Source organism: Lepisosteus oculatus, chromosome 14 (assembly GCF_040954835.1).
Source record: "Lepisosteus oculatus isolate fLepOcu1 chromosome 14, fLepOcu1.hap2, whole genome shotgun sequence".
Classification (NCBI taxonomy): Eukaryota; Metazoa; Chordata; class Actinopteri; order Semionotiformes; family Lepisosteidae; genus Lepisosteus; species Lepisosteus oculatus.
The window spans coordinates 39,491,245-39,516,228 of NC_090709.1; the positions used below are offsets into that span (position 1 = coordinate 39,491,245).

The 24,984-nt window shown below is 52.0% G+C and overlaps 2 protein-coding genes across 2 annotated transcripts; one reads left to right on the forward strand and one right to left on the reverse strand.

Moving 5' to 3' along the window:
• Window positions 1-499: 499 nt before the first annotated feature.
• On the forward strand, window positions 500-21,089 carry LOC102682817 (uncharacterized). Its single transcript, XM_069198157.1, has 9 exons — window positions 500-1,700; window positions 2,128-2,223; window positions 3,506-3,739; window positions 4,739-4,800; window positions 9,420-9,535; window positions 15,792-15,864; window positions 16,960-17,472; window positions 20,357-20,555; window positions 20,895-21,089. The coding sequence occupies exons 1-9, from the start codon at window positions 1,302-1,304 to the stop codon at window positions 21,087-21,089; spliced, it is 1,887 nt and encodes a 628-aa protein (XP_069054258.1). The 5' UTR covers window positions 500-1,301.
• On the reverse strand, window positions 18,947-24,948 carry LOC138242466 (GTPase IMAP family member 4-like). Its single transcript, XM_069197997.1, has 2 exons — window positions 24,754-24,948; window positions 18,947-22,434 (listed from the first exon to the last, which is right to left on the reverse strand). The coding sequence occupies exons 1-2, from the start codon at window positions 24,785-24,787 to the stop codon at window positions 21,179-21,181; spliced, it is 1,290 nt and encodes a 429-aa protein (XP_069054098.1). The 5' UTR covers window positions 24,788-24,948; the 3' UTR covers window positions 18,947-21,178.
• Window positions 24,949-24,984: the final 36 nt, after the last annotated feature.

A 24,984-nucleotide genomic window follows, 5' to 3' on the forward strand; every position in this document is an offset into this window, starting at 1 on the left:
CACTCCCTCCAGACTAAAGAGACTCAGTTCCCTCAGCCTGCCAGTGTGGGACACTCCCTTCAGACTGAAGAGACTCAGTTCCCCCAGCCTGTCAGTGTGGAGCACTCCCTTCAGACTGAAGAGACTCAGTTCCCTCAGCCTGTCAGTGTGGGACACTACCTTCAGACTGAAGAGACTCAGTTCCTATCTGGTTCCTCTTCTCTGGACTGATTCCAGAGCAGCGATGTTTATTCTATAACACAGTAACCAAAACTAATCACAATATTCGAAATGAGGCCTTACTATTGTGTTATATCCCAACGCAAGATGCTAATATCCCAGCATCCCACTGTATCCTAACATTTTGCTTGTATTATTCCCCATGGTGTCTAGAACATGTATAATCCATGAACATCTCTCGCAGGAGCAGATCCTTCAAGCTGGACCCACTGATATGACAACCTCTCAGTGCAGCTCCTGCCTGACAACATGTGACGTCAGAGCGATGGTGGTGGGTGACTGCTGGACACGGGGGGACTGGGTCAGAGTTCACAGCTGCTCCTTCTCTTTCACTTTCACTGAAACCTGGAGGTGCTGACAGATACTGTACACTATTGAACCAGACCGACAAATTCATTCTTTATGGAACTGCAGAGTTGTTGTTTACTTAAATTACAATCTCCAGGGTTATCAAGTGCACTGTACTGTACTCTCTCATGTCAGCAGCACTGATGTTTAATGATTTACAGAAATGTTTTGGTAACTTCTTTCATTGTGCTGTAGCTTCTGTCTATCAAGGCCACCTGGATTATCCACTATCTCAGTCTAAGATCTCTTATAAAACCGGTCCATTAAGTCCAAGAAGACCAGCGCTGAGCACACGCCTGTGACTGGTTTGGCAGTATAACGACCTGGACTGGTGGCCACTGCTCCATCTTGTCCATCTGCAGGTCAGTCCCACTAGCTGGACTGCCTCACCAGGCTCCTGCAGGTGACACCTCGTGTGACTTCACAGCTGTGTCCTGAGCGACTCTCTCTCTCTCTCTCTCTCTCTCTCTCTCTCTCTCTCTCTCTCTCTCTCAAGCCAAGTGAGGCTCTGAAACGCAGCTGCCCTGAGCACGTCTGTCTGGTGTTGTCGTACTGTCGAGTTGAACGCTGCCCTAAGACCATTTGTGTAGATACGTACAGTACAGATAGGCTCCACGGAGGCTTCAGTACCGGACACCACGAAATTCCACGCCGACGCCCGCCAGAAAAACCGGATTCATTTTTGATTCGACGGGTCCAAAACCCGGCCGGGCGGGAAGAAAGCGCTTCTCGTCATGGCGCAGTCGAAGTTAACCAGCGAGCTGCAGTGCCCCGTGTGTCTGGGGCTGTTCTCGGACCCGGTCACGCTGCCCTGCGATCACACCTTCTGCCGGGGCTGCCTGGAGAGTTACCTGGCCACAGACGTCGCGGTGCACCTGTGCCCGCAGTGCAGAGCCCCGATCCCCCGCCGGGACTACAGGACCAACCGGGTGCTGAGGAACATGGCCGACAGGGCGAGGCAGGAGGAAGAGAAGGTGTCCGAGCAGACAGACCTGCTGTGCGTCGAGCACGACGAGAAACTCAAGCTGTACTGCGAGACGGACGGGACGTTGATCTGCTTGGTCTGCCGGGACAGCAGCAGCCACCGGGGACACGGGTTCAAGCCCGTGCAGGAGGCGGCGCGGGAGTTCCGGGTGAGGCCGCCGCTGTTCTCGCCTGGAGAGCGTGAACCGTCCCCTCCCTGGACATGCCGAGACAGCGGCTCCGCGCTCGAACCCCGATCCGTTTCACTTCTCAAGGCTTTTGTTGAACTGGCGTCTGTTCCTGCGTCTTTTGTTGTGTGCTGACTGTGTCATCTCCTCTCTGTCACCGTTGTCTTGTGTGTGGACTGTTTTAAGCCACTTTTAAAGGCGCTGTATAATATATTCTAATGATTATTATCACCGTAGGAGGCTGACTTATCCAGCGAGTGAAATCAGATGTAAAAGACTGACTGTGCACTGAGTTAGACTGAGGAGCCGAACCGCACTGAGCGTTCGTGCGTCTCGGCTTCGTCTCGGACAAGTCCGGGGAGACGGGAGAGCGCAGGGGTTTACGGCCGAATCGCTGTTTGTCTCGCAGGAGTCTTTACTGGCGGCTCAGAAGGCAGTGAAGGAGGACGTAGCGGCCCGGGAGAGCCTGAGAGACCGGCAGCAGGAGCACATCGCGTCCAGGAAGGTCAGTGTCCAGTCGCACAGCGCTGCGCTATACAGAGAGCTTGACTCGAGACCTCTGGCGCATGGAGGTGTTATATATGAAAGGCTGCTGTCACGTCTGTATGAGTGTTTCCTCTCCACGCGCGTGAAGCCAGGACTGTACGAAGGGCAGCCTGGTAGCATTGCTGGGGCCCTGGGTTCAGTTCCTGGGGGTGCTGTCTGTGTGGAGTCTGCATGTTCTCCCTGTGTTGGACTGGGTTTCTTTCAGGAGCTCCAGTTTCCTCCCACAGTCCACAGACAGGCTGGTGGGTTAATGAGCATCTGGAAAAACTGGCCCTGGTGTGAGTGTGTGTCTGTGTGAGTGTGTGTGTGTCCTGTGATGGACTGGTGTCCTGTCCAGGGTGTGTGAGTGTGTGTGTGTGTGTGTCCTGTGATGGACTGGTGTCCTGTCCAGGGTGTGTGAGTGTGTGTGTGTGTCCTGTGATGGACTGGTGTCCTGTCCAGGGTGTGTGAGTGTGTGTGTGTATCCTGTGATGGACTGGTGTCCTGTCCAGGGTGTGTGAGTGTGTGTCTGTGTCTGTGTGTCTGTGTCCTGTGATGGACTGGTGTCCTGTCCAGGGTGTGTGAGTGTGTGTGTGTGTCCTGTGATGGGCTGGTGTCTTCTCCAGGGTGTGGGTGTGTGTGTGTGTGTGTGTGTGTGTCCTGTTATGGACTGGTGTCCTGTCCAGGGTGTGTGTGAGTGTGTGAGTGTGTGTTTCCTGTGATGGACTGGTGTCCTGTCCAGGGTGTGTGTGTGTGTGTGTGTGTGTGTGTGTGTGTGTGTGTTTCCTGTGATGGACTGGTGTCCTGTCCAGGGTGTGTGTGAGTGTGTGTGTGTGTGTGTGTGTGTGTGTGTGTGTGTGTGTGTGTGTGTGTCCTGTGATGGACTGGTGTCCTGTCCACGGTGTGTGTGAGTGTGTGTGTGTGTGTGTCCTGTGATGGACTGGTGTCCTGTCCAGGGTGTGTGTGTGTGTGTGTGTGTGTGTCCTGTGATGGACTGGTGTCCTGTCCAGGGTGTGTGTGTGTCCTGTGATGGACTGGTGTCCTGTCCAGCGTGTGTGTGTGTGTGTGTGTCCTGTGATGGACTGGTGTCCTGTCCAGGGTGCGTGTGTGAGTGTGTGTCCAGTGATGGACTGGTGTCCTGTCCAGGGTGTGTGTGAGTGTGTGTGTGTTTCCTGTGATGTACTGGTGTCCTGTCCAGGGTGTGTGTGTGTCCTGTGATGGACTGATGTCTTACCTGACCCCCACACCGTTTCGTACTCCAGGAGAACCACAGAGCATTGAAGACTCAGCTCAGCGCTCAGTTTGAGGAGCTACGACAGATGCTGATGAAGAAAGAGGAGGAGGAGGAACAGTATATGGATGAAAAGGAGACTTTAAAGCTGAGACCAATGGAAAGAAACCTGGAAGCAATTGAGAGAGAGCTGAGAGAGAGCAGAGAGAAGGCCAAAGCAATCAAGACTGGACTGGACACCACAGAGACACACCGCTTTCTAGAGGTACTGATCAATCACACTGACCACAGCACAGACTGGACACACTGAGCACAGCACAGACTGGACTGGACACCACAGAGCCACACTGCTCTCTACAGTACTGATCAATCACACTGACCACAGCACAGACTGGACACACTGACCACAGCACAGACTGGACTGGACACCACAGAGCCACACTGCTCTCTACAGTACTGATCAATCACACTGACCACAGCACAGACTGGACACCACAGAGTCACACTGCTCTATACAGTACTGATCAATCACACTGACCACAGCACAGACTGGACACACTGAGCACAGCACAGACTGGACTGGACACCACAGAGCCACACTGCTCTCTACAGTACTGATCAATCACACTGACCACAGCACAGAGTGGACTGGACACCACAGAGCCACACTGCTCTCTACAGTACTGATCAATCACACTGACCACAGCACAGACTGGACACACTGACTACAGCACAGACTGGACTGGACACCACAGAGTCACACTGCTCTCTACAGTACTGATCAATCACACTGACCACAGCACAGACTGGACACCACAGAGCCACACTGCTCTCTACAGTACTGATCAATCACACTGACCACAGCACAGACTGGACACACTGAGCACAGCACAGACTGGACTGGACACCACAGAGCCACACTGCTCTCTACAGTACTGATCAATCACACTGACCACAGCACAGAGTGGACTGGACACCACAGAGCCACACTGCTCTCTACAGTACTGATCAATCACACTGACCACAGCACAGACTGGACACACTGAGCACAGCACAGACTGGACTGGACACCACAGAGCCACACTGCTCTCTACAGTACTGATCAATCACACTGACCACAGCACAGACTGGACACACTGAGCACAGCACAGACTGGACTGGACACCACAGAGCCACACTGCTCTCTACAGTACTGATCAATCAGATAGATTGGAAGAGTTATTACTATTTAAATTAGTAATGTATGTGTCCATATATTCCTCAGTGGTGGTGTAAGGGAGGATACAGTACTGCAAACAGAGAGAAAACAGCATTCTCCTCAGACAGGTGAGTCTGTCTTCATCTGTCAGCTGTATCTATAGCTCTTCCTCAGACAGGTGTGTGTCTGTAGCTCTTCCTCAGACAGGTGTGTCTGTAGCTCTTCCTCAGACAGGTGTGTGTGTCTGTAGCTCTTCCTCAGACAGGTGTGACTCTGCTCTTCCTCAGACAGGTGTGTGTGTCTGTAGCTCTTCCTCAGACAGGTGTGTGTGTCTGTAGCTCTTCCTCAGACAGGTGTGTCTGTAGCTCTTCCTCAGACAGGTGTGTGTCTGTAGCTCTTCCTCAGACAGGTGTGACTCTGCTCTTCCTCAGACAGGTGTGTGTGTCTGTAGCTCTTCCTCAGACAGGTGTGTGTGTCTGTAGCTCTTCCTCAGACAGGTGTGTCTGTAGCTCTTCCTCAGACAGGTGTGTGTGTCTATAACTCTTCCTCAGACAGGTGTGTGTCTATAGCTCTTCCTCAGACAGGTGTGTGTCTGTAGCTCTTCCTCAAACAGGTGTGTCTGTAGCTCTTCCTCAAACAGGTGTGTCTGTAGCTCTTCCTCAGACAGGTGTGTGTGTCTGTAGCTCTTCCTCAGACAGGTGTGTGTGTCTATAGCTCTTCCTCAGACAGGTGTGACTCTGCTCTTCCTCAGACAGGTGTGTGTCTATAGCTCTTCCTCAGACAGGTGTGTGTGTCTGTAGCTCTTCCTCAGACAGGTGTGTCTGTAGCTCTTCCTCAGACAGGTGTGTGTCTGTAGATCTTCCTCAGACAGGTGTGTGTCTGTAGCTCTTCCTCAGACAGGTGTGACTCTGCTCTCCCTCAGTCAGGTGTGTGTCTGTAGCTCTTCCTCAGACAGGTGAGTCTCTGTCTTCATCTGTCAGCTGTATCTATAGCTCTTCCTCAGACAGAAGTGTGTCTGTAGCTCTTCCTCAGACAGGTGTGTGTGTCTGTAGCTCTTCCTCAGACAGGTGTGTGTCTGTAGCTCTTCCTCAGACAGGTGTGACTCTGCTCTTCCTCAGTCAGGTGTGTGTCTGTAGCTCTTCCTCAGACAGGTGAGTCTCTGTCTTCATCTGTCAGCTGTATCTATAGCTCTTCCTCAGACAGGTGTGTGTGTCTGTAGCTCTTCCTCAGACAGAAGTGTGTCTGTAGCTCTTCCTCAGACAGGTGTGTGTGTCTGTAGCTCTTCCTCAGACAGGTGTGACTCTGCTCTTCCTCAGTCAGGTGTGTGTCTGTAGCTCTTCCTCAGACAGGTGAGTCTCTGTCTTCATCTGTCAGCTGTATCTATAGCTCTTCCTCAGACAGGTGTGTGTGTCTGTAGCTCTTCCTCAGACAGAAGTGTGTCTGTAGCTCTTCCTCAGACAGGTGTGTGTGTCTGTAGCTCTTCCTCAGACAGGTGTGACTCTGCTCTTCCTCAGACAGGTGTGTGTGTCTGTAGCTCTTCCTCAGACAGGTGTGTCTGTAGCTCTTCCTCAGACAGGTGTGTCTATAGCTCTTCCTCAGACAGGTGTGTGTGTCTGTAGCTCTTCCTCAGACAGGTGTGTCTGTAGCTCTTCCTCTGACAGGTGTGTGTCTGTAGCTCTTCCTCAGACAGGTGTGTGTGTCTGTAGCTCTTCCTCAGACAGGTGTGTCTGTAGCTCTTCCTCAGACAGGTGTGTCTATAGCTCTTCCTCAGACAGGTGTGTCTGTAGCTCTTCCTCAGACAGGTGTGTCTGTAGCTCTTCCTCAGACAGGTGTGTGTCTGTAGCTCTTCCTCAGACAGGTGTGTGTGTCTGTAGCTCTTCCTCAGACAGGTGTGTCTGTAGCTCTTCCTCAGTCAGGTGTGTGTCTGTAGCTCTTCCTCAGACAGGTGTGTGTGTCTGTAGCTCTTCCTCAGACAGGTGTGTCTGTAGCTCTTCCTCAGACAGGTGTGTCTATAGCTCTTCCTCAGACAGGTGTGTCTGTAGCTCTTCCTCAGACAGGTGTGTCTGTAGATCTTCCTCAGACAGGTGTGTGTCTGTAGCTCTTCCTCAGACAGGTGTGTGTGTCTGTAGCTCTTCCTCAGACAGGTGTGTCTGTAGCTCTTCCTCAGACAGGTGTGTGTCTGTAGCTCTTCCTCAGACAGGTGTGACTCTGCTCTTCCTCAGTCAGGTGTGTGTCTGTAGCTCTTCCTCAGACAGGTGTGACTCTGCTCTTCCTCAGACAGGTGTGTGTCTTTAGCTCTTCCTCAGTCAGGTGTGTGTCTGTAGCTCTTCCTCAGACAGGTGTGTGTGTCTGTAGCTCTTCCTCAGACAGAAGTGTGTCTGTAGCTCTTCCTCAGACAGGTGTGTGTGTCTGTAGCTCTTCCTCAGACAGGTGTGACTCTGCTCTTCCTCAGTCAGGTGTGTGTCTGTAGCTCTTCCTCAGACAGGTGAGTCTCTGTCTTCATCTGTCAGCTGTATCTATAGCTCTTCCTCAGACAGGTGTGTGTGTCTGTAGCTCTTCCTCAGACAGAAGTGTGTCTGTAGCTCTTCCTCAGACAGGTGTGTGTGTCTGTAGCTCTTCCTCAGACAGGTGTGACTCTGCTCTTCCTCAGACAGGTGTGTGTGTCTGTAGCTCTTCCTCAGACAGGTGTGTCTGTAGCTCTTCCTCAGACAGGTGTGTCTATAGCTCTTCCTCAGACAGGTGTGTGTGTCTGTAGCTCTTCCTCAGACAGGTGTGTCTGTAGCTCTTCCTCTGACAGGTGTGTGTCTGTAGCTCTTCCTCAGACAGGTGTGTGTGTCTGTAGCTCTTCCTCAGACAGGTGTGTCTGTAGCTCTTCCTCAGACAGGTGTGTCTATAGCTCTTCCTCAGACAGGTGTGTCTGTAGCTCTTCCTCAGACAGGTGTGTCTGTAGATCTTCCTCAGACAGGTGTGTGTCTGTAGCTCTTCCTCAGACAGGTGTGTGTGTCTGTAGCTCTTCCTCAGACAGGTGTGTCTGTAGCTCTTCCTCAGTCAGGTGTGTGTCTGTAGCTCTTCCTCAGACAGGTGTGTGTGTCTGTAGCTCTTCCTCAGACAGGTGTGTCTGTAGCTCTTCCTCAGACAGGTGTGTCTATAGCTCTTCCTCAGACAGGTGTGTCTGTAGCTCTTCCTCAGACAGGTGTGTCTGTAGATCTTCCTCAGACAGGTGTGTGTCTGTAGCTCTTCCTCAGACAGGTGTGTGTGTCTGTAGCTCTTCCTCAGACAGGTGTGTCTGTAGCTCTTCCTCAGACAGGTGTGTGTCTGTAGCTCTTCCTCAGACAGGTGTGACTCTGCTCTTCCTCAGTCAGGTGTGTGTCTGTAGCTCTTCCTCAGACAGGTGTGACTCTGCTCTTCCTCAGACAGGTGTGTGTCTTTAGCTCTTCCTCAGTCAGGTGTGTGTCTGTAGCTCTTCCTCAGACAGGTGTGTGTGTCTGTAGCTCTTCCTCAGACAGGTGTGTCTATAGCTCTTCCTCAGACAGGTGTGTGTCTATAGCTCTTCCTCAGACAGGTGTGTGTCTGTAGCTCTTCCTCAAACAGGTGTGTCTGTAGCTCTTCCTCAGACAGGTGTGTGTCTGTAGCTCTTCCTCAGACAGGTGTGACTGCTCTTCCTCAGTCAGGTGTGTGTCTGTAGCTCTTCCTCAGACAGGTGAGTCTCTGTCTTCATCTGTCAGCTGTATCTATAGCTCTTCCTCAGACAGGTGTGTGTCTGTAGCTCTTCCTCAGACAGAAGTGTGTCTGTAGCTCTTCCTCAGACAGGTGTGTGTGTCTGTAGCTCTTCCTCAGACAGGTGTGTGTCTGTAGCTCTTCCTCAGACAGGTGTGACTCTGCTCTTCCTCAGACAGGTGTGTGTGTCTGTAGCTCTTCCTCAGACAGGTGTGTGTCTGTAGCTCTTCCTCAGACAGGTGTGACTCTGCTCTTCCTCAGACAGGTGTGTGTGTCTGTAGCTCTTCCTCAGACAGGTGTGTCTGTAGCTCTTCCTCAGACAGGTGTGTCTATAGCTCTTCCTCAGACAGGTGTGTGTGTCTGTAGCTCTTCCTCAGACAGGTGTGTCTGTAGCTCTTCCTCTGACAGGTGTGTGTCTGTAGCTCTTCCTCAGACAGGTGTGTGTGTCTGTAGCTCTTCCTCAGACAGGTGTGTCTGTAGCTCTTCCTCTGACAGGTGTGTGTCTGTAGCTCTTCCTCAGACAGGTGTGTGTGTCTGTAGCTCTTCCTCAGACAGGTGTGTCTGTAGATCTTCCTCAGACAGGTGTGTGTCTGTAGCTCTTCCTCAGACAGGTGTGTGTGTCTGTAGCTCTTCCTCAGACAGGTGTGACTCTGCTCTTCCTCAGTCAGGTGTGTGTCTGTAGCTCTTCCTCAGACAGGTGTGACTCTGCTCTTCCTCAGACAGGTGTGTGTCTTTAGCTCTTCCTCAGTCAGGTGTGTGTCTGTAGCTCTTCCTCAGACAGGTGTGTGTCTTTAGCTCTTCCTCAGTCAGGTGTGTGTCTGTAGCTCTTCCTCAGACAGGTGTGTGTGTCTGTAGCTCTTCCTCAGACAGGTGTGTGTCTGTAGCTCTTCCTCTGACAGGTGTGACTCTGCTCAGACTGGCTCTTCCATGAGAGTGTCTCTCTGGAGTCTCTTCCACTCTGCAGGAGAGACGCTGGCTCGGTGACCCATCAGGACAGGAGGTGACAGACTCTTCTCTCCTTGTTGAGCAGGTCTGGCTCTCTGTGTGTTATTCCTGACTCTCTGACTGTGAGTCCTGCTGAGAGCCTGGAGAAGCACATTGACTGGAGGGGCCTGCAGAGCAGCATCCGGAGAGACATCAGGAAAGGTATTCTGGGATTATCAGATCATCCTTTTCTGTATAATTAAGACTATAATTAAGCTGGTAGTGAGTGGCTTTAGCATCGCGGTCTTGGAAATCAGTCACTTTGTGCATTAATAAGAGGCCCTGGTTCAGAAGGGAACTTAAAACCCGTGGGAAAAGAATAAAAGGACTTTCAAAGAAGGAGACAATACCAACTTCAAAAACAAGAAACATTAATTGCATCATAAATTAATGAGGTCCAAAGCTGAAGATAAGAATGAACAAACTAGAAAATAAACTTATCACCATGTCGTGCCACTCAGCTGGCTCCTATCTTTTTAGATACCTTCAATCCATCCTTTAAGCAGAGTGAAGTGACATATTATTAATACAAATACCTAGGAAACCCATTGTGAGCTGCCTCAATGACTACAGGCCAGTAGCCTAGATGTCTGTTCTTATTAACGTTCTTATAGCCCAGTTCCTGTCTAATGTACTCCTGGACCCAAGCCAGTTTGCCTATAGAGCACACAGGTCAGTGGACTGTGCAGTTTCTATGGGCTCCATGATATTTGTCACCATGTAGAAGCACCCAGCACATAAAGTATGTCTGGATCCATCAACACTTGTACTCTCTGTGAGGCAGATCATCAGGTTCTGTAACAACACGTCCCTGCAGGGTGGGAGATGTATGTACTCTGCACTTGAACTGGTGATAAAGTATTGAACTTAGTGGTGGGTTGATTGGCTTCTGGGAAAACCGGCCCTGGTTTGAGTGTGTGTGTCTGTGTGTGTCTGTGTGTGTCTGTGTGTGTCTGTGTGTGTCTGTGTGTGTCTGTGCCCTGTGATCCAGTACAGGGTCACAGGGGAGCTGGAGTCTATCCCAGCAAGCAACAGGCACAAGACAGGGTTCACCCTGGACAGGACACCAGTCCATCACAGGACACACACACACACTCACACACCCTGGACAGGACAGCAGTCCATCACAGGACACACACACACTCACACACCCTGGACAGGACACCAGTCCATAACGGGACACACACACTCACACACACCCTGGACAGGACACCAGTCCATCACAGGACACAGACACACACACACACACACACACACACACACCCTGGACAGGACACCAGTCCATCACAGGATACACACACACTCACACACCCTGGACAGGACACCAGTCCATCACAGGACACACACACACTCACACACCCTGGACAGGACACCAGTCCATCACAGGACACACACACACACTCACACACCCTGGACAGAACACCAGTCCATCACAGGACACACACACACTCACACACCCTGGACAGGACACCAGTCCATCACAGGACACACACACACACTCACACACCCTGGACAGGACACCAGTCCATCACAGGACACACACACACACACACACTCACACCCCCTGGACAGGACACCAGTCCATCACAGGACACACACACACACACACACACTCACACCCCCTGGACAGGACACCAGTCCCTCACAGGACACACACACACACTCACACACCCTGGACAGGACACCAGTCCATCACAGGACACACACACACACACACACACATACACCCTGGAGAAGACACCAGTCCATCACAGGACACACACACACACACACACACTCACTCACACACCCTGGACAGGACACCAGTCCTTCACAGGACACACACACACTCGCACACCCTGGACAGGACACCAGTCCATCACAGGACACACACACACACACACACACACACACACACACACACACACCCTGGACAGGACACCAGTCCATCACAGGACACACACACACACACTCGCACACCCTGGACAGGACACCAGTCCATCACAGGACACACACACACACTCACACCCCCTGGACAGGACACCAGTCCCTCACAGGACACACACACACACACCCTGGACAGGACACCAGTCCATCACAGGACACACACACACACACACACTCACACACCCTGGACAGGACACCAGTCCATCACAGGACAGACACACACACACACACACACACACACACACCCTGGACAGGACACCAGTCCATCACAGGACACACACACACACACACCCTGGACAGGACACCAGTCCATCACAGGACACACACACACACACCCTGGACAGGACACCAGTCCATCACGGGACACACACACACACACACACACACACACACACACACCCTGGACAGGACACCAGTCCATCACAGGACACACACACACACACACACCCTGGACAGGACACCAGTCCATCACGGGACACACACACACTCACACACCCTGGACAGGACACCAGTCCATCACAGGACACACACACACACACACACACACACCCTGGACAGGACACCAGTCCCTCACAGGACACACACACACACACACACACACCCTGGACAGGACACCAGTCCCTCACAGGACACACACACACACACACACACACCCTGGACAGGGCACCAGTCCATCACAGGACACACACACACACACACACACACACACACACACACACACACACACACACCTGGACAGTACACCAGTCCATCACAGGACACACACACACACACACCTGGACAGTACACCAGTCCATCACAGGACACACACACACACACACACACACACACACACACACACACACACACACCTTGGACAGTACACCAGTCCATCACAGGACACACACACACACACACAGACACCCTGGACAGTACACCAGTCCATCACAGGACACACACACACACACACCCTGGACAGGACACCAGTCCATCACAGGACACACACACACACCCTGGACAGGACACACACACACACTCACACACCCTGGACAGGACACCAGTCCATCACAGGACACACACACACACACACACACACACACACACACACACACACACACACACACACACACACACCTGGACAGGACACCAGGCCATCACAGGACACACACACACACACACACACCCTGGACAGGACACCAGGCCATCACAGGACACACACACACACAACACCTGGGCAGGACACCAGTCCATCACAGGACACACACACACACACACACACACACACACACACACACACACACACACACACACCCTGGACAGGACACCAGTCCATCACAGGACACACACACACACACACACTCACACAACACCTGGGCAGGACACCAGTCCATCAAAGGACACACACACACACACACACACACACACACACACACCTGGACAGGACACACACACTCACACACACCCTGGAGAGGACACCAGTCCATCACAGGACAAACACAACTCACTAAAAGCGGGCCAGTTCTCCCAGAAGCCCATTAAGTCACAAGCATGTCTGTGGACTGTGGGAGGAAACCCTCACAAACACGAGGAGAACATGCAGACTCCACACAGACAGCACCCCAGGAATTAAACCCAGGGCCCCAGTGCTGCCAGGCAGCAGTGCTGACTACTGACTCCCTAACCCTAACTCTAGGGTCACTTGTCTTTTCAATGCCTCTCGGTTTGTAAGACTGGAGGTCGTGTGACTTCCTGAAATGATTTGGATTACAGAACATTTGGACTAGTGCAGTATTTTCTGAGAGAAACACGTCTCTTTAAACTCAAATGGTTTAAGTCTTACCTCACTGATCGCTGTCACTTTGTCTCTCTCAATGGGTACAGGTCTGAAATTGGTCTTGTCAAGTCTGGTGTCCCTCAGGGCTCAATACTGGGCCCCTTGCTCTTCAGCATTTACATGTTCCCACTTGGTCAGCTTTTAAGATCACATGGCCTCAGCTTTCATTTTTACGCTGACGATGCTCAAATATACATCCATACCAAACCCGACACTGATGTGGCTGTCTCTATTCTATTTAATTGCATCTCTGACATAAAAATTTGGATGACTCAAAACTTCCTTCATCTTAACTGTGACAAGACTGAAGTCATGCTTATTGGCACCCCCCATCAACTTCGTAAAGCCAGTCCTGTAACCCTGTCTGTAGATGGCTCTGTACTTGAGCTCCAATCAAAATTGAAAAACCTTGGGGTTATATTCGATTCTGGCTTAACATTCGACCCACATGTACAGCATACTGTCAAAACCTATTTTTTTCACCTTAGAAATATCGCAAGACTACGCCCTATGCTATCATTAACTGTGGCTGAAAAGCTGATCAACATATTTGTATTCTCTCGAATTGACTACTGCAATGCTCTGCTCCCTGGGGTATCTAAATCTACTCTGAACAAGCTGCAGTATGTCCAAAATTCAGCAGCCAGAATCCTGACCAGATCTAGTGCAAGTGTTCACATGACTCCTATCCTGGAGTCCTTGCACTGGCTTCCGGTCAAATTCCGCGTAGACTTTAAAATCCTCATGCTCACCTACAAGGCTTTACATAGCTTGGCACCTCAATACCTGTCTGAACTTTTATCGCCCTACTCCCCACCTCGCAACCTCCGCTCTTCAAATTCTGCCCTCCTTACTGTCCCCCAAGCCCGTCTACATTGTATGGGCGACAGGGCCTTCTCCTGCTATGCCCCCAAGCTCTGGAACTCCTTGCCCAAGGATATTAGAGAGTCACCTTCTCTAAACTCCTTCAAATCCAGACTCAAAACCCTCCTTTTCAGAAAAGCCTTTACTGAACTGGTTCCATTCTTCACCCCTCTGCTCTTCTTAATACCATCTTCCACGGTCTCCTCTATTGTTATTGTTGTATTGTTGTAATTATAATTGTGTCCTGTCTTGTGAAATTTTCTTATTTATTGTTGTAGTCTTCTTATTTATTGTTATTGTCATCCTGTAAAGCGCTTTGAGAAGCCACCTTTAAAGGCGCTATATAAAATAAAGTTTATTATTATTATTAATATTATTATAATGTTGAGTGTTACAGGGAATGGGGATACTTGTTTTGAACTGCAATACGTGTTGTGAGCACCAGATGGCACAACAGGACATGTAGAGAAGACTCAGATGAAAAATGCATGAGCCAGCGTGTCTCTGGAGAGGTGCAGGTGTGACTGTAAGATTCGTCACTGCTGGAGTTGTCTCTTCCATTGGAAGTCCTTGCCTGTACCTTCCTGTGGAAGTCCTGCAGCACAGTGAACTGTCATGTCCTTGTCCCACAGCAGGTCCAGCCCAGGGTCAAACTGCAGCTCTGACGCTGGTGCTGCTGGGCAGGAGAGGCTCAGGGAAGAGCTCAGCAGGAAACACCATCCTGGGAAGAAAGGAGTTTAAAACCTCCCTCACCTCCCGGGCTGTGACCACTGAGTGTCAGAGAGCAGAGACGCAGATCCACGGGAGACCAGTGGCTGTGATCGACACTCCAGACTTCTTTGACCAAGCCTGTCCTGACCCCGGGGCTCAGATCCAGCGCTGTCTGGATCTGTCAGCCCCAGGACCTCACGTCTTCCTCCTGGTGCTCCAGCTGGGCCGATTCTCCCAGGGAGAGAAGAAGATCCTGACACAGATCCAGCAGAAGTTCGGCCCGGGAGTCACACGGCACATCGTGGTCCTGTTCACCCACGGAGACGACCTGGAAGGGGTGACAGAAGAGGAATTCCTGAAGAATTCCCAGAAGGACCTCCGAGAGCTGATCAGGGAGTGTGGGGGCAGGTACCAGGTCTTCAACAACAAGACAGCCAGCGCAGGTCACCCACAGGTGCCTCAGCTGCTGCAGAAGATCAACAGGCTGGTGGAGCAGAACAGAGGAGAGTTGTACCACCTGACAGCCCTGGACAGGGGGGAGAGAGAGTCCCAGGCAGAGGGAATGGAGCTGGGAATGACGCAGGAAGACATCAGGAAGCAGGCGGAGGAGCTGCAGCGCTGGAACAGGCAGAAGAAATCAAACTCCAGCTCCGGAGGTAAGGCAGCATGTTTCAGAACGCGTCTTCAACAAGCGCCGCTCTGAGCACACTCAGCTGTTTCTGTCTTGCCTGTAATTCGCCAGTGGCTCTCTGGTCAACTGGTTTTCCCAAGCCACCTGCTCACGGCTCCTAAACATTCAGCGAGACACAGGTGTGTCAGGGAACACGCATCTGGCTCTCCGCCCGTCTGCTGCTACACAGCATTGTTTTCACTCCTCCTCTTCCTCTGTCCCAGTGACGGAGAGAAGGATGTCACTGGTGTTCACCGATGTCCATAAACTGGGTGCATCTGACATTGCGCACACCACAGCACATTGGCTCAGCAGCTCTGAGCTGCGCAGAGCTCTAGGGATCTGTATGTGGGAGAGGGACGGACTCGCAGGCTTCCTTAACACTCTTCTGCTCTCTGATCCACCAGTCCATTCACCCATTTCTCCCAATTCAGGGTCGCAGGGCAGCTGGAACCTATCCCAGCAAGCAATGGACACAAGACGGGGTTCATTGTGGACAGGACACCAGTCCATTGCAGGACACACACACACACACACACACACACACACACACACACACACACACACACACACACACACACCCTGGACAGGACACCAGTCCATCACAGGACACACACACACACACACACACACACACACACACACACACACACCTGGACAGGACACCAGTCCATCACAGGACACACACACACACTGGACAGGACACCAGTCCATCACAGGACACACACACACTCACACACCCTCGACAGGACACCAGTCCATCACAGGACACACACACACTCACACACCCTGGACAGGACACCTGTCCATCACAGGACACACACAGACACACACCTTGGACAGGACACCAGTCCATCACAGGACACACACAGACACACACCTTGGACAGGACACCAGTCCATGACAGGGCACAGACACACACCCTGGACAGGACAGCAGTCCATCACAGGACACACACACACACTGACCCAAACACAGACACACACTCACACCAGGGCAAGTTTTCCCAGACGCCCATTAACCCACCGCATGTCTGTGGACTGTGGGAGGAAACCCTCACAAACATGAGGAGAACATGCAGACTCCACACAGACAGCACCCCAGGAATTAAACCCAGGGCCCCAGTGCTGCCAGGCAGCAATGCTGACTACTGATTCCAGTGCTTGTTGACTTTTTAATGCCTATCGGTTTGTAAGACTGATGGTAGTGTGACTTCCTGAAATGATTTGGATTACAGAACATTTGGACTAGTGCAGTATTTTCTGAGAGAAACACGTCTCTTTAGGAAACAGGAAGGTAATGTTGAGTGTTATAGGGAATGGGGATACTTGTTTTGAACTGCAGTACGCGATGTGAGCACTAGATGTCACAACAGGACATGTGGAGAAGACTCAGATGAAAAATGCATGAGCCAGCGTGTCTCTGGAGAGGTGCAGGTGTGACTGTAAGATTCGTCACTGCTGGAGTTGTCTCTTCCATTGGAAGTCCTTGCCTGTACCTTCCTGTGGAAGTCCTGCAGCACAGTGAACTGTCATGTCCTTGTCCCACAGCAGGTCCAGCCCAGGGTCAAACTGCAGCTCTGACGCTGGTGCTGCTGGGCAGGAGAGGCTCAGGGAAGAGCTCAGCAGGAAACACCATCCTGGGAAGAAAGGAGTTTAAAACCTCCCTCACCTCCCGGGCTGTGACCACTGAGTGTCAGAGAGCAGAGACGCAGATCGACGGGAGACCAGTGGCTGTGATCGACACTCCAGACTTCTTTGACCAAGCCTGTCCTGACCCCGGGGCTCAGAGCCAGCGCTGTCTGGATCTGTCTGCCCCAGGAGCTCACGTCTTCCTCCTGGTGCTCCAGCTGGGCCGATTTTCTGATGGAGAGAAGGAGATGGTCAGACAGATAAAGGAGAAACTTGGCTCAGGATCACTCATCATGGTCCTGTTCACCCACGGGGACGAGCTGAGAAATCAGACCATTCAGCAGTTTCTCCTGAACTCTGACCCTGAACTGAGGAAGCTGGTCAGGCAGTGTGGGGGCTGGTTTCACCTCTTCGACAACACAGTTGAAGGAGATCGCTCTCAGGTGACCAGCCTGCTGGAGGAGATCGACATCATGTCGGCAGTGTATGGAGAAGACCAGTTCTCTCGTGAGATGCTCCTCAGAACCATTAATCAATTTATGGCAGACCAAAAGGGCAGTGGTCATGGACGCTGTAATATAATGTAGAAACATACTAGCGCAGCTGTTATACATGATCTAAAGGCCTATAGAGGAACAGTAAATAACTCACCTTTACCACCATGAAGCTGGTAAAAACCAAACCAAAGCAGGTGCAACAGAGACATACAGAACTTTAAGATCATAAAATACAATAAAAAGTCAGTTCTAAATGTCAGGCTGTGTAATAAAAGTAGTGAAGGATTTTGTATGATTTACAGAATATGAACATTCTTGTCTGCATTCTGAACTTTCTTTTGGTTGCCTGTTTGATTGCTTGTAAATCGAGTGCTATCATTTCAGAAGGTGTAATATTAGATCTGATATCAGCTGGATACAGGCCCAGTTCTTATAGTTATCTGACAAAATATCACAGGGAATCATCGACTTTGCATGACTGTAACATAAAGGAATAAAGGTGAAACACTGGTCCCGGTGTGTCTGTGTCTGTGTGTCCTGTGATGGACTGGTGTCCTGTCCAGGGTGTGTGTGTGTCCTGTCCAAGGTGTGTGAGTGTGTGTGTCCTGTGCTGGCCTGGTGTCCTGTCCAGGGTGTGTGAGTGTGTGTGTGTGTCCTGTGATAGACTGGTGTCCTGTCCAGGGTGTGTGAGTGTCCTGTCCAGGGTGTGTGAGTGTGTGTGTGTCCTGTGATGGACTGGTCTCCTGTCCAGGGTGTGTGTGTGTCCTGTCCAGGGTGTGTGAGTGTGTGTGTGTCCTGTGATGGACTGGTGTCCTGTCCAGGGTGTGTGTGTGTGAGTGAGTAGTAACGTAACGTTTGTCCGATCAAGAAACCCGTCAGCCTGATCCAAAGTCAGCAGGCTGTGCAAGACGAAAGACACAGGTAAGGGGTGTGTTTCCAAATTCCTGTTTTTTTATTTAAACATCAGAAGTACAAAAGAGACAAAATATTAAAACGGGTACAAAAACAGACCCTTCGCAGCCAGAGGAATTCACAATTGTGAAAGCTGAAAATGAAACTTTTGACATGTTTCCAGTGTGTCTCTCGCCTTTTGACTCTGTACATTTGGAATAGAATTTAAATAAAAAAGGAATTACAGCTTTAAAAGCGTTCATAGAGGGAGCAGTCTTAGACCACTTACTTTTTTAGTATTTTTCCAGCAATAATAAACAGGATAGTTATAAAAACAGATCCTTTACCAAATGTCACTTCAGTACCGCCGGGGGTCCGGTTGTGTGAAGGTGATGTTTTAAGGTTCAGGCGAATGAGTTTCCACACCGTTGAGTGCCGACATGTTCATGAAGTGGCAGAAAAGAAACTGGTCAGACTCTTCTGAGCGGTGTGTTCAGACGCCGATGGACGCCTGTGACGATATCTAACCACCTGCGCGTGATGGTGATGGTTATATGATTTTATCAGGTGCTGTACCCCAGTGTGTGCAGCACAGCTTGGTCTAGTAAAATACCCAGCTGAATTCAGGAGTGCCAGTGCAAGCTGCTTTAGGCTTGACTACATTACTCATACTGCTGGGGACTGCGCATTCAACACAGAGAAGAGGGAGGGTGGGTGTCTTTACACAAAGGGTGGTGGGAGTGTGGAACCAGTTGTGGTGCTTTTCTAAACCGCCTGTTCGGAGGCTGTGTTACTTCACAAGGCTTATTCTTATTCAAGAATATGTCTGATAACACAGCTTATTCAAGGCTTATAGGGGTGGGGAAGTGGCTCTGTGGCTCTGCGATCTGTGCCTGTGGCTGGGAGGTTGCTGGTTCAAATCCCACACCCGGCAGAGGATTCCTACTCCGTTGGGCCCCTGAGCAAGGCCCTTCACCCCAGCTGCTCCAGGGGCGCCGTATAAATGGCCGACCCTGCGCTCTGACCCCCAGCTTCTCTCTCCCTGTCTGTGTGTCTCATGGAGAGCAGGCTGGGGTCTGTGAAAAGACACATTCCTCATGCAAGACATTGTACAGGGCTGATAAAGTGATCTGATCTGATCTTATTCTAGTCAAATAGCAGCTGAATCCATGAGCACCAATGCAAGCTGCTTTACACTTTCACAGATCAGTAACGTGCATTCTCAACTTGTGCTTGAAACAGAGGACAGGAGGCACTTCCTTACTCCAAGGGTGGTGGGAGTGTGGAACAAGTACCGCAGGAGGGTTTTCTATAAAACGGCAATGTGGAGGCATAGTCAGTGCTCTGGGGGGGGTTGTGGGTTCAAATCCAAGGTGGAGTGAGGTACTTCACACAGCTGGTCGTAGTAAAGTACACAGCCCTGAGACCTGCGGGTCTCCAGGTTGTCAGGGGACATGAAGGTGTGGGTGAAATAAAGGATTAATCGGGGCGCTGCTGGCACAGCACTGTGGACAGACCAGGCTCTCGAAGATGACTTCCCTTCACGGACAGACTTCTTACTGGTCACGGATAATGGGAGGCCGTGCCGTAGATCTCACTGGGCTGGCTGCGTCAGAACTGACCTGACGAAGGTGTCGTGAGGAACACGGGTTTCTGGAGAGCCCGACCCCAGAGACCACCCCCGGTTCTGTCCACAGCCGGCGTGACGGGATGACTGGGGACGTCTGTGTTCGCTGAGCAGCGGTACAGACACCCCAGTGCCGCCGCTGGTTCCCAGGCTCTGTCTCTCAGTGGGTAGGACCGGGAGTGTTTGGGGGTGCACCAGGTAGAGTACGGGAGTCTCTGGAAGAAACACGTCTGTGCAGGAAGTGTCAGTGGAAAGAGGAGAAGGGATTTTCTGAACCGCAATGCGTGTTCTGAACACTAGGTGGCACTGCAGGACCTGTGACTGTAGGGAGAGTTCAAATGACTCCCGCGCAGAGTCATCCTCGTCCCCCCCCAGGTCTTCTCCGAGCACGCCCGGCATCCCCCGAGCCCTGGAGGAAACTGGCGCAGAGCCCACGTCATTCCGGCTCTGGAATGTCTGGAATGTGACTGGGCGAGTCCAGCTGTAGACGGAGAACGACACCTGAACCGGGCGCCGCTGTTCACAGTCATCGCTGACGACCGCGTCGGAATGGTGGGATTTTCCCCGAATGAACAGTGAGGACAGGGATACCGACTCGGATTCAGGAGCTGTTGTTTTACTATCTGCTCTCACAGTGCAACCAAGACCAACAGATACAGGCTGAAACGACAGGGCAGCGTATAGAAACACATCACAGGAGGCCCGACTGTACGCAATGGGGGGTGGGGGTGTGGAACAAGCTGCACGTCAAGACCCGTCACCCCCCCGATGTTGACCTCCTGCCCATTCACACGAGATGTGCCATGTGGTTATTACCTCGAATGACCTGGGGAGGCATTTTATAAATGATTAACTTTTGCTTCAGAGAGGTGCTCTTCCTCCTCTTGACAGCTGAAAGTTCCACACCAGCCCTCCATCAACGCCCCCCGGTGTCAGACTGACGCGCACGACAGCGCCCTGTGCCCTCAGCGTGCTGGCCCTGGGCTGGTCTCGACGTGGTGTGCGCTGTGCTCCAAACACGTGGAGACTTCACCGGACTTGCTGTTGTCCCCACTCGGGACCTCCATCTTGCGCGAGACGTCATAACTCTGTTTCTGTGAGAATACTTTGCTCCTGTCCTCTATGTCCCCACTCTGGACCTCCATCTTGCGCGAGACGTCGTAACTCTGTTTCTGCTAGAATACTTTGCTCCTGTGCTCTATGTCCCCACTCTGGACCTCCATCTTGCGCGAGACGTCATAACTCTGTTTCTGTGAGAATACTTTGCTCCCGTCCTCTATGTCCCCACTCTGGACCTCCATCTTGCGCGAGACGTCATAACTCTGTTTCTGTGAGAATATTTTGCTCCTGTGCTCTATGTCCCCACTCGAGACCTCAATCTTGCGCGAGACGTCATAACTCTGTTTCTGTGAGAATACTTTGCTCCCGTCCTCTATGCCCCCACTCTGGACCTCGATCTTGTGCGATATGTCATAACTCTCTTTCTGTGAGAATACTTTGCTCCCGTCCTCTATGTCCCCACTCTGGACCTCGATCTTGTGCGATATGTCATAACTCTCTTTCTGTGAGAATACTTTGCTCCCGTCCTCTATGCCCCCACTCTGGACCTCCATCTTGCCCGAGACGTCATAACTCTGTTTCTGTGAGAATATTTTGCCCCTGTCCTCTATGTCCCCACTCTGGACCTCCATCTTGCGCGATATGTCGTAACTCTGTTTCCGCCTTGTCAGGTGGTGACGGGACCTTGGAGATACTTTACTGAAACCCAGCACCCGGTCCTTGATCGATTTGTTCTTGTCTTTCTGTTGCTCCTCTGTGCCTCTGCCTCCGTGCCCCCTGGCGTAGTACCCCCCTCTGTTCTCCTGCACCACCCCGTCAACCGTGTCCAGCAGCAGGGTCACCTGCCGGCGGTCGCTGGCGTCTCTGTTGTTGAAGAGGTGGTACCTGTTCCCACAATGCTCCAGCAGCTGTCTCAGCTCGGGCTGGGCGCCCCGCAGGACGTCCTCGAGGCCGACCCCCTCCAGGTCGTCCCCGTGGGTGAACAGGACCACCGTGTGCGGCCTGGCTCCGGGTCCGAACGCCTGCTCCACCTGCTCCAGGATCTTCCTCTCGCCCTGGGTGAAGCGCCCCAGCTGCAGCACCAGCAGGAAGGCGTGGGGGCCCGGGTCCGAGAGGGCCAGGCAGGCCCGGGCGTGAGCGCCGGCGTCAGCCCCGCCGCTGGCGAAGAGGTCCGGCGTGTCGACCACCGACACGCGCCTCCCTCTGGACTCGGTGTGAGCCGCCTGGCAGCGCTGCGTCACTGGAGCGGAGCTGAGCACCGACCGGAACTCCTCCCGGCCCAGGAGGGTGTTCCCCGCCGAGCTCTTGCCTGACCCACTGCGGCCCAGCAGAACCAGCCTCAGGTCGTCCGGGGACGGAGAGATATCTGCACCTGGGGATAGGAAACACAGAAATCTGTCCCTCTTAACCAAGCCAGTGACCAGGCGGGCTGCGAATACAGAGCAGAAGGGACCAGAGGACAACGGGAGGAGAGGAAACAAAAACTCCTCAGTGAGGAGAAGAAAACCTCTGGGGGTCCGAGGTCAACTGGGCGCCCCAACCCCTCTGGGCACGCTCACATGATAATAATTTTAAAAAAAGGAATAAATGAATAAGGGTATTCATCCATCCATCCATCATGTCATCTGTGTGTCAGTACTCCATCCAGATCGCTGTACACCAGCAAAATCCTCCTCACACTGCCTGTTGTTGTTGTTCTGCACACTGCCTGTTGTTGTTGTTTTTGCACACTGCCTGTTGTTGTTGTTTTTGCACACTGCCTGTTGTTGTTCTGCACACTGACTGTTGTTGTTGTTCTGCACACTGCCTGTTGTTGTTGTTTTTGCACACTGCCTGTTGTTGTTGTTCTGCACACTGCCTGTTGTTGTTGTTTTGCACACTGCCTGTTGTTGTTGTTTTCGCACACTGCCTGTTGTTGTTGTTTTTGCACACTGCCTGTTGTTGTTGTTCTGCACACTGCCTGTTGTTGTTGTTTTTGCGCACTGCCTGTTGTTGTTGTTTTTGCACACTGCCTGTTGTTGTTCTGCACACTGACTGTTGTTGTTGTTCTGCACACTGCCTGTTGTTGTTGTTTTTGCACACTGCCTGTTGTTGTTGTTTTTGCACACTGCCTGTTGTTGTTCTGCACACTGCCTGTTGTTGTTGTTTTTGCACACTGCCTGTTGTTGTTCTGCACACTGACTGTTGTTGTTGTTCTGCACACTGCCTGTTGTTGTTGTTTTTGCACACTGCCTGTTGTTGTTCTGCACACTGCCTGTTGTTGTTGTTCTGCACACTGCCTGTTGTTGTTGTTTTTGCACACTGCCTGTTGTTGTTCTGCACACTGACTGTTGTTGTTGTTCTGCACACTGCCTGTTGTTGTTGTTCTGCACACTGCCTGTTGTTGTTTTGCACACTGCCTGTTGTTGTATTGCACACTGCCTGTTGTTGTTGTTTTTGCACACTGCCTGTAGTTGTTCTGCACACTGCCTGTTGTTGTTGTTCTGCACACTGCCTGTTGTTGTTTTGCACACTGCCTGTTGTTGTATTGCACACTGCCTGTTGTTGTTGTTTTGCACACTGCCTGTTGTTGTTCTGCACACTGCCTGTTGTTGTTTTGCACACTGCCTGTTGTTGTTCTGCACACTGCCTGTTGTTGTTGTTTTGCACACTGCCTGTTGTTGTTCTGCACACTGACTGTTGTTGTTGTTCTGCACACTGCCTGTTGTTGTTTTTGCACACTGCCTGTTGTTGTTGTTCTGCACACTGCCTGTTGTTGTATTGCACACTGCCTGTTGTTGTTGTTTTGCACACTGCCTGTTGTTGTTCTGCACACTGCCTGTTGTTGTTTTGCACACTGCCTGTTGTTGTTCTGCACACTGCCTGTTGTTGTTGTTTTTGCACACTGCCTGTTGTTGTTCTGCACACTGCCTGTTGTTGTTGTTCTGCACACTGCCTGTTGTTGTTTTTGCACACTGCCTGTTGTTGTTCTGCACACTGCCTGTTGTCTCTGTCTTTCTTTTCTTATACAATTGTACTGTTGTTGTCTTTTTGTCCTGCTTATCGACCGAGAGCTGGCTCAATAGCATTTCGTCACACCGTCTACCTGTGTGTGAGTAGAATGACAATGAACTTGAACTCAACGATAGCTGTATCGGACTCCGAGAGCGCCCAGGGGACGTGGGGATCCGGACTCCCCCCCCTGCTGATCATCGGGTTAGTGCAGACGGAGCCGGACAGCAGGAAGAACAGAGCCCTGCCCAGACAGGCCTTGAACAGGGGTGGAAGGGTTTTCCTGTCTGGTCGTGAAACCACGGCAACCGAGAAGGGGGGGCGTGTCCTGCTGCCATGGGAACCCTTCCCTCGCCGTTTCGACACAGCGATCAGCACGCACGCCCGCCCGGATTCCCCGCATGCCACAGCCGACAGGCCCCCGGGGGAGGATCTGATCCTGAAGGAATGCCCAAACGAACTCACTCAGAGTCGCCTTTTCAGCCCCAGACCGGATCGGGGGGGCTTAACCGGGCGGCTTTTGGCGCAGATCGAAAGAAGGTGCCTCCCCCACCCCCCCGATCTTCCTAACATGGGCTTCAAATGACAACACAGGCCCGAGACAACAGGGAAGGCACAAATCACGATGTGACACCACAGACAGGAGGAGCTGTCTGCCCGTGCGTCGGTGCTCTTATTCATCGCGGCGAGCAGCACTTACGGTCTCGGGACCCTTTCCCGCCGCGGCTGCTCATTGCTGCCAGGGAGTCGCGCTCGGAGAGCTGGTCGTCTTCGCCGGGGAAACACGCAGACGCTTCTCTGCGGAACAGGCTGGGGACAGACTCTGGCCGGGCCGAGGGAGGAGGAGGAGGAGCCTGGGGGCTCTCAGAGCTGGGCGGGGAGACTCCTCCCACTCGGGGGAGGGGCCTGCGGAGTCACAGAGCTGCGGTGA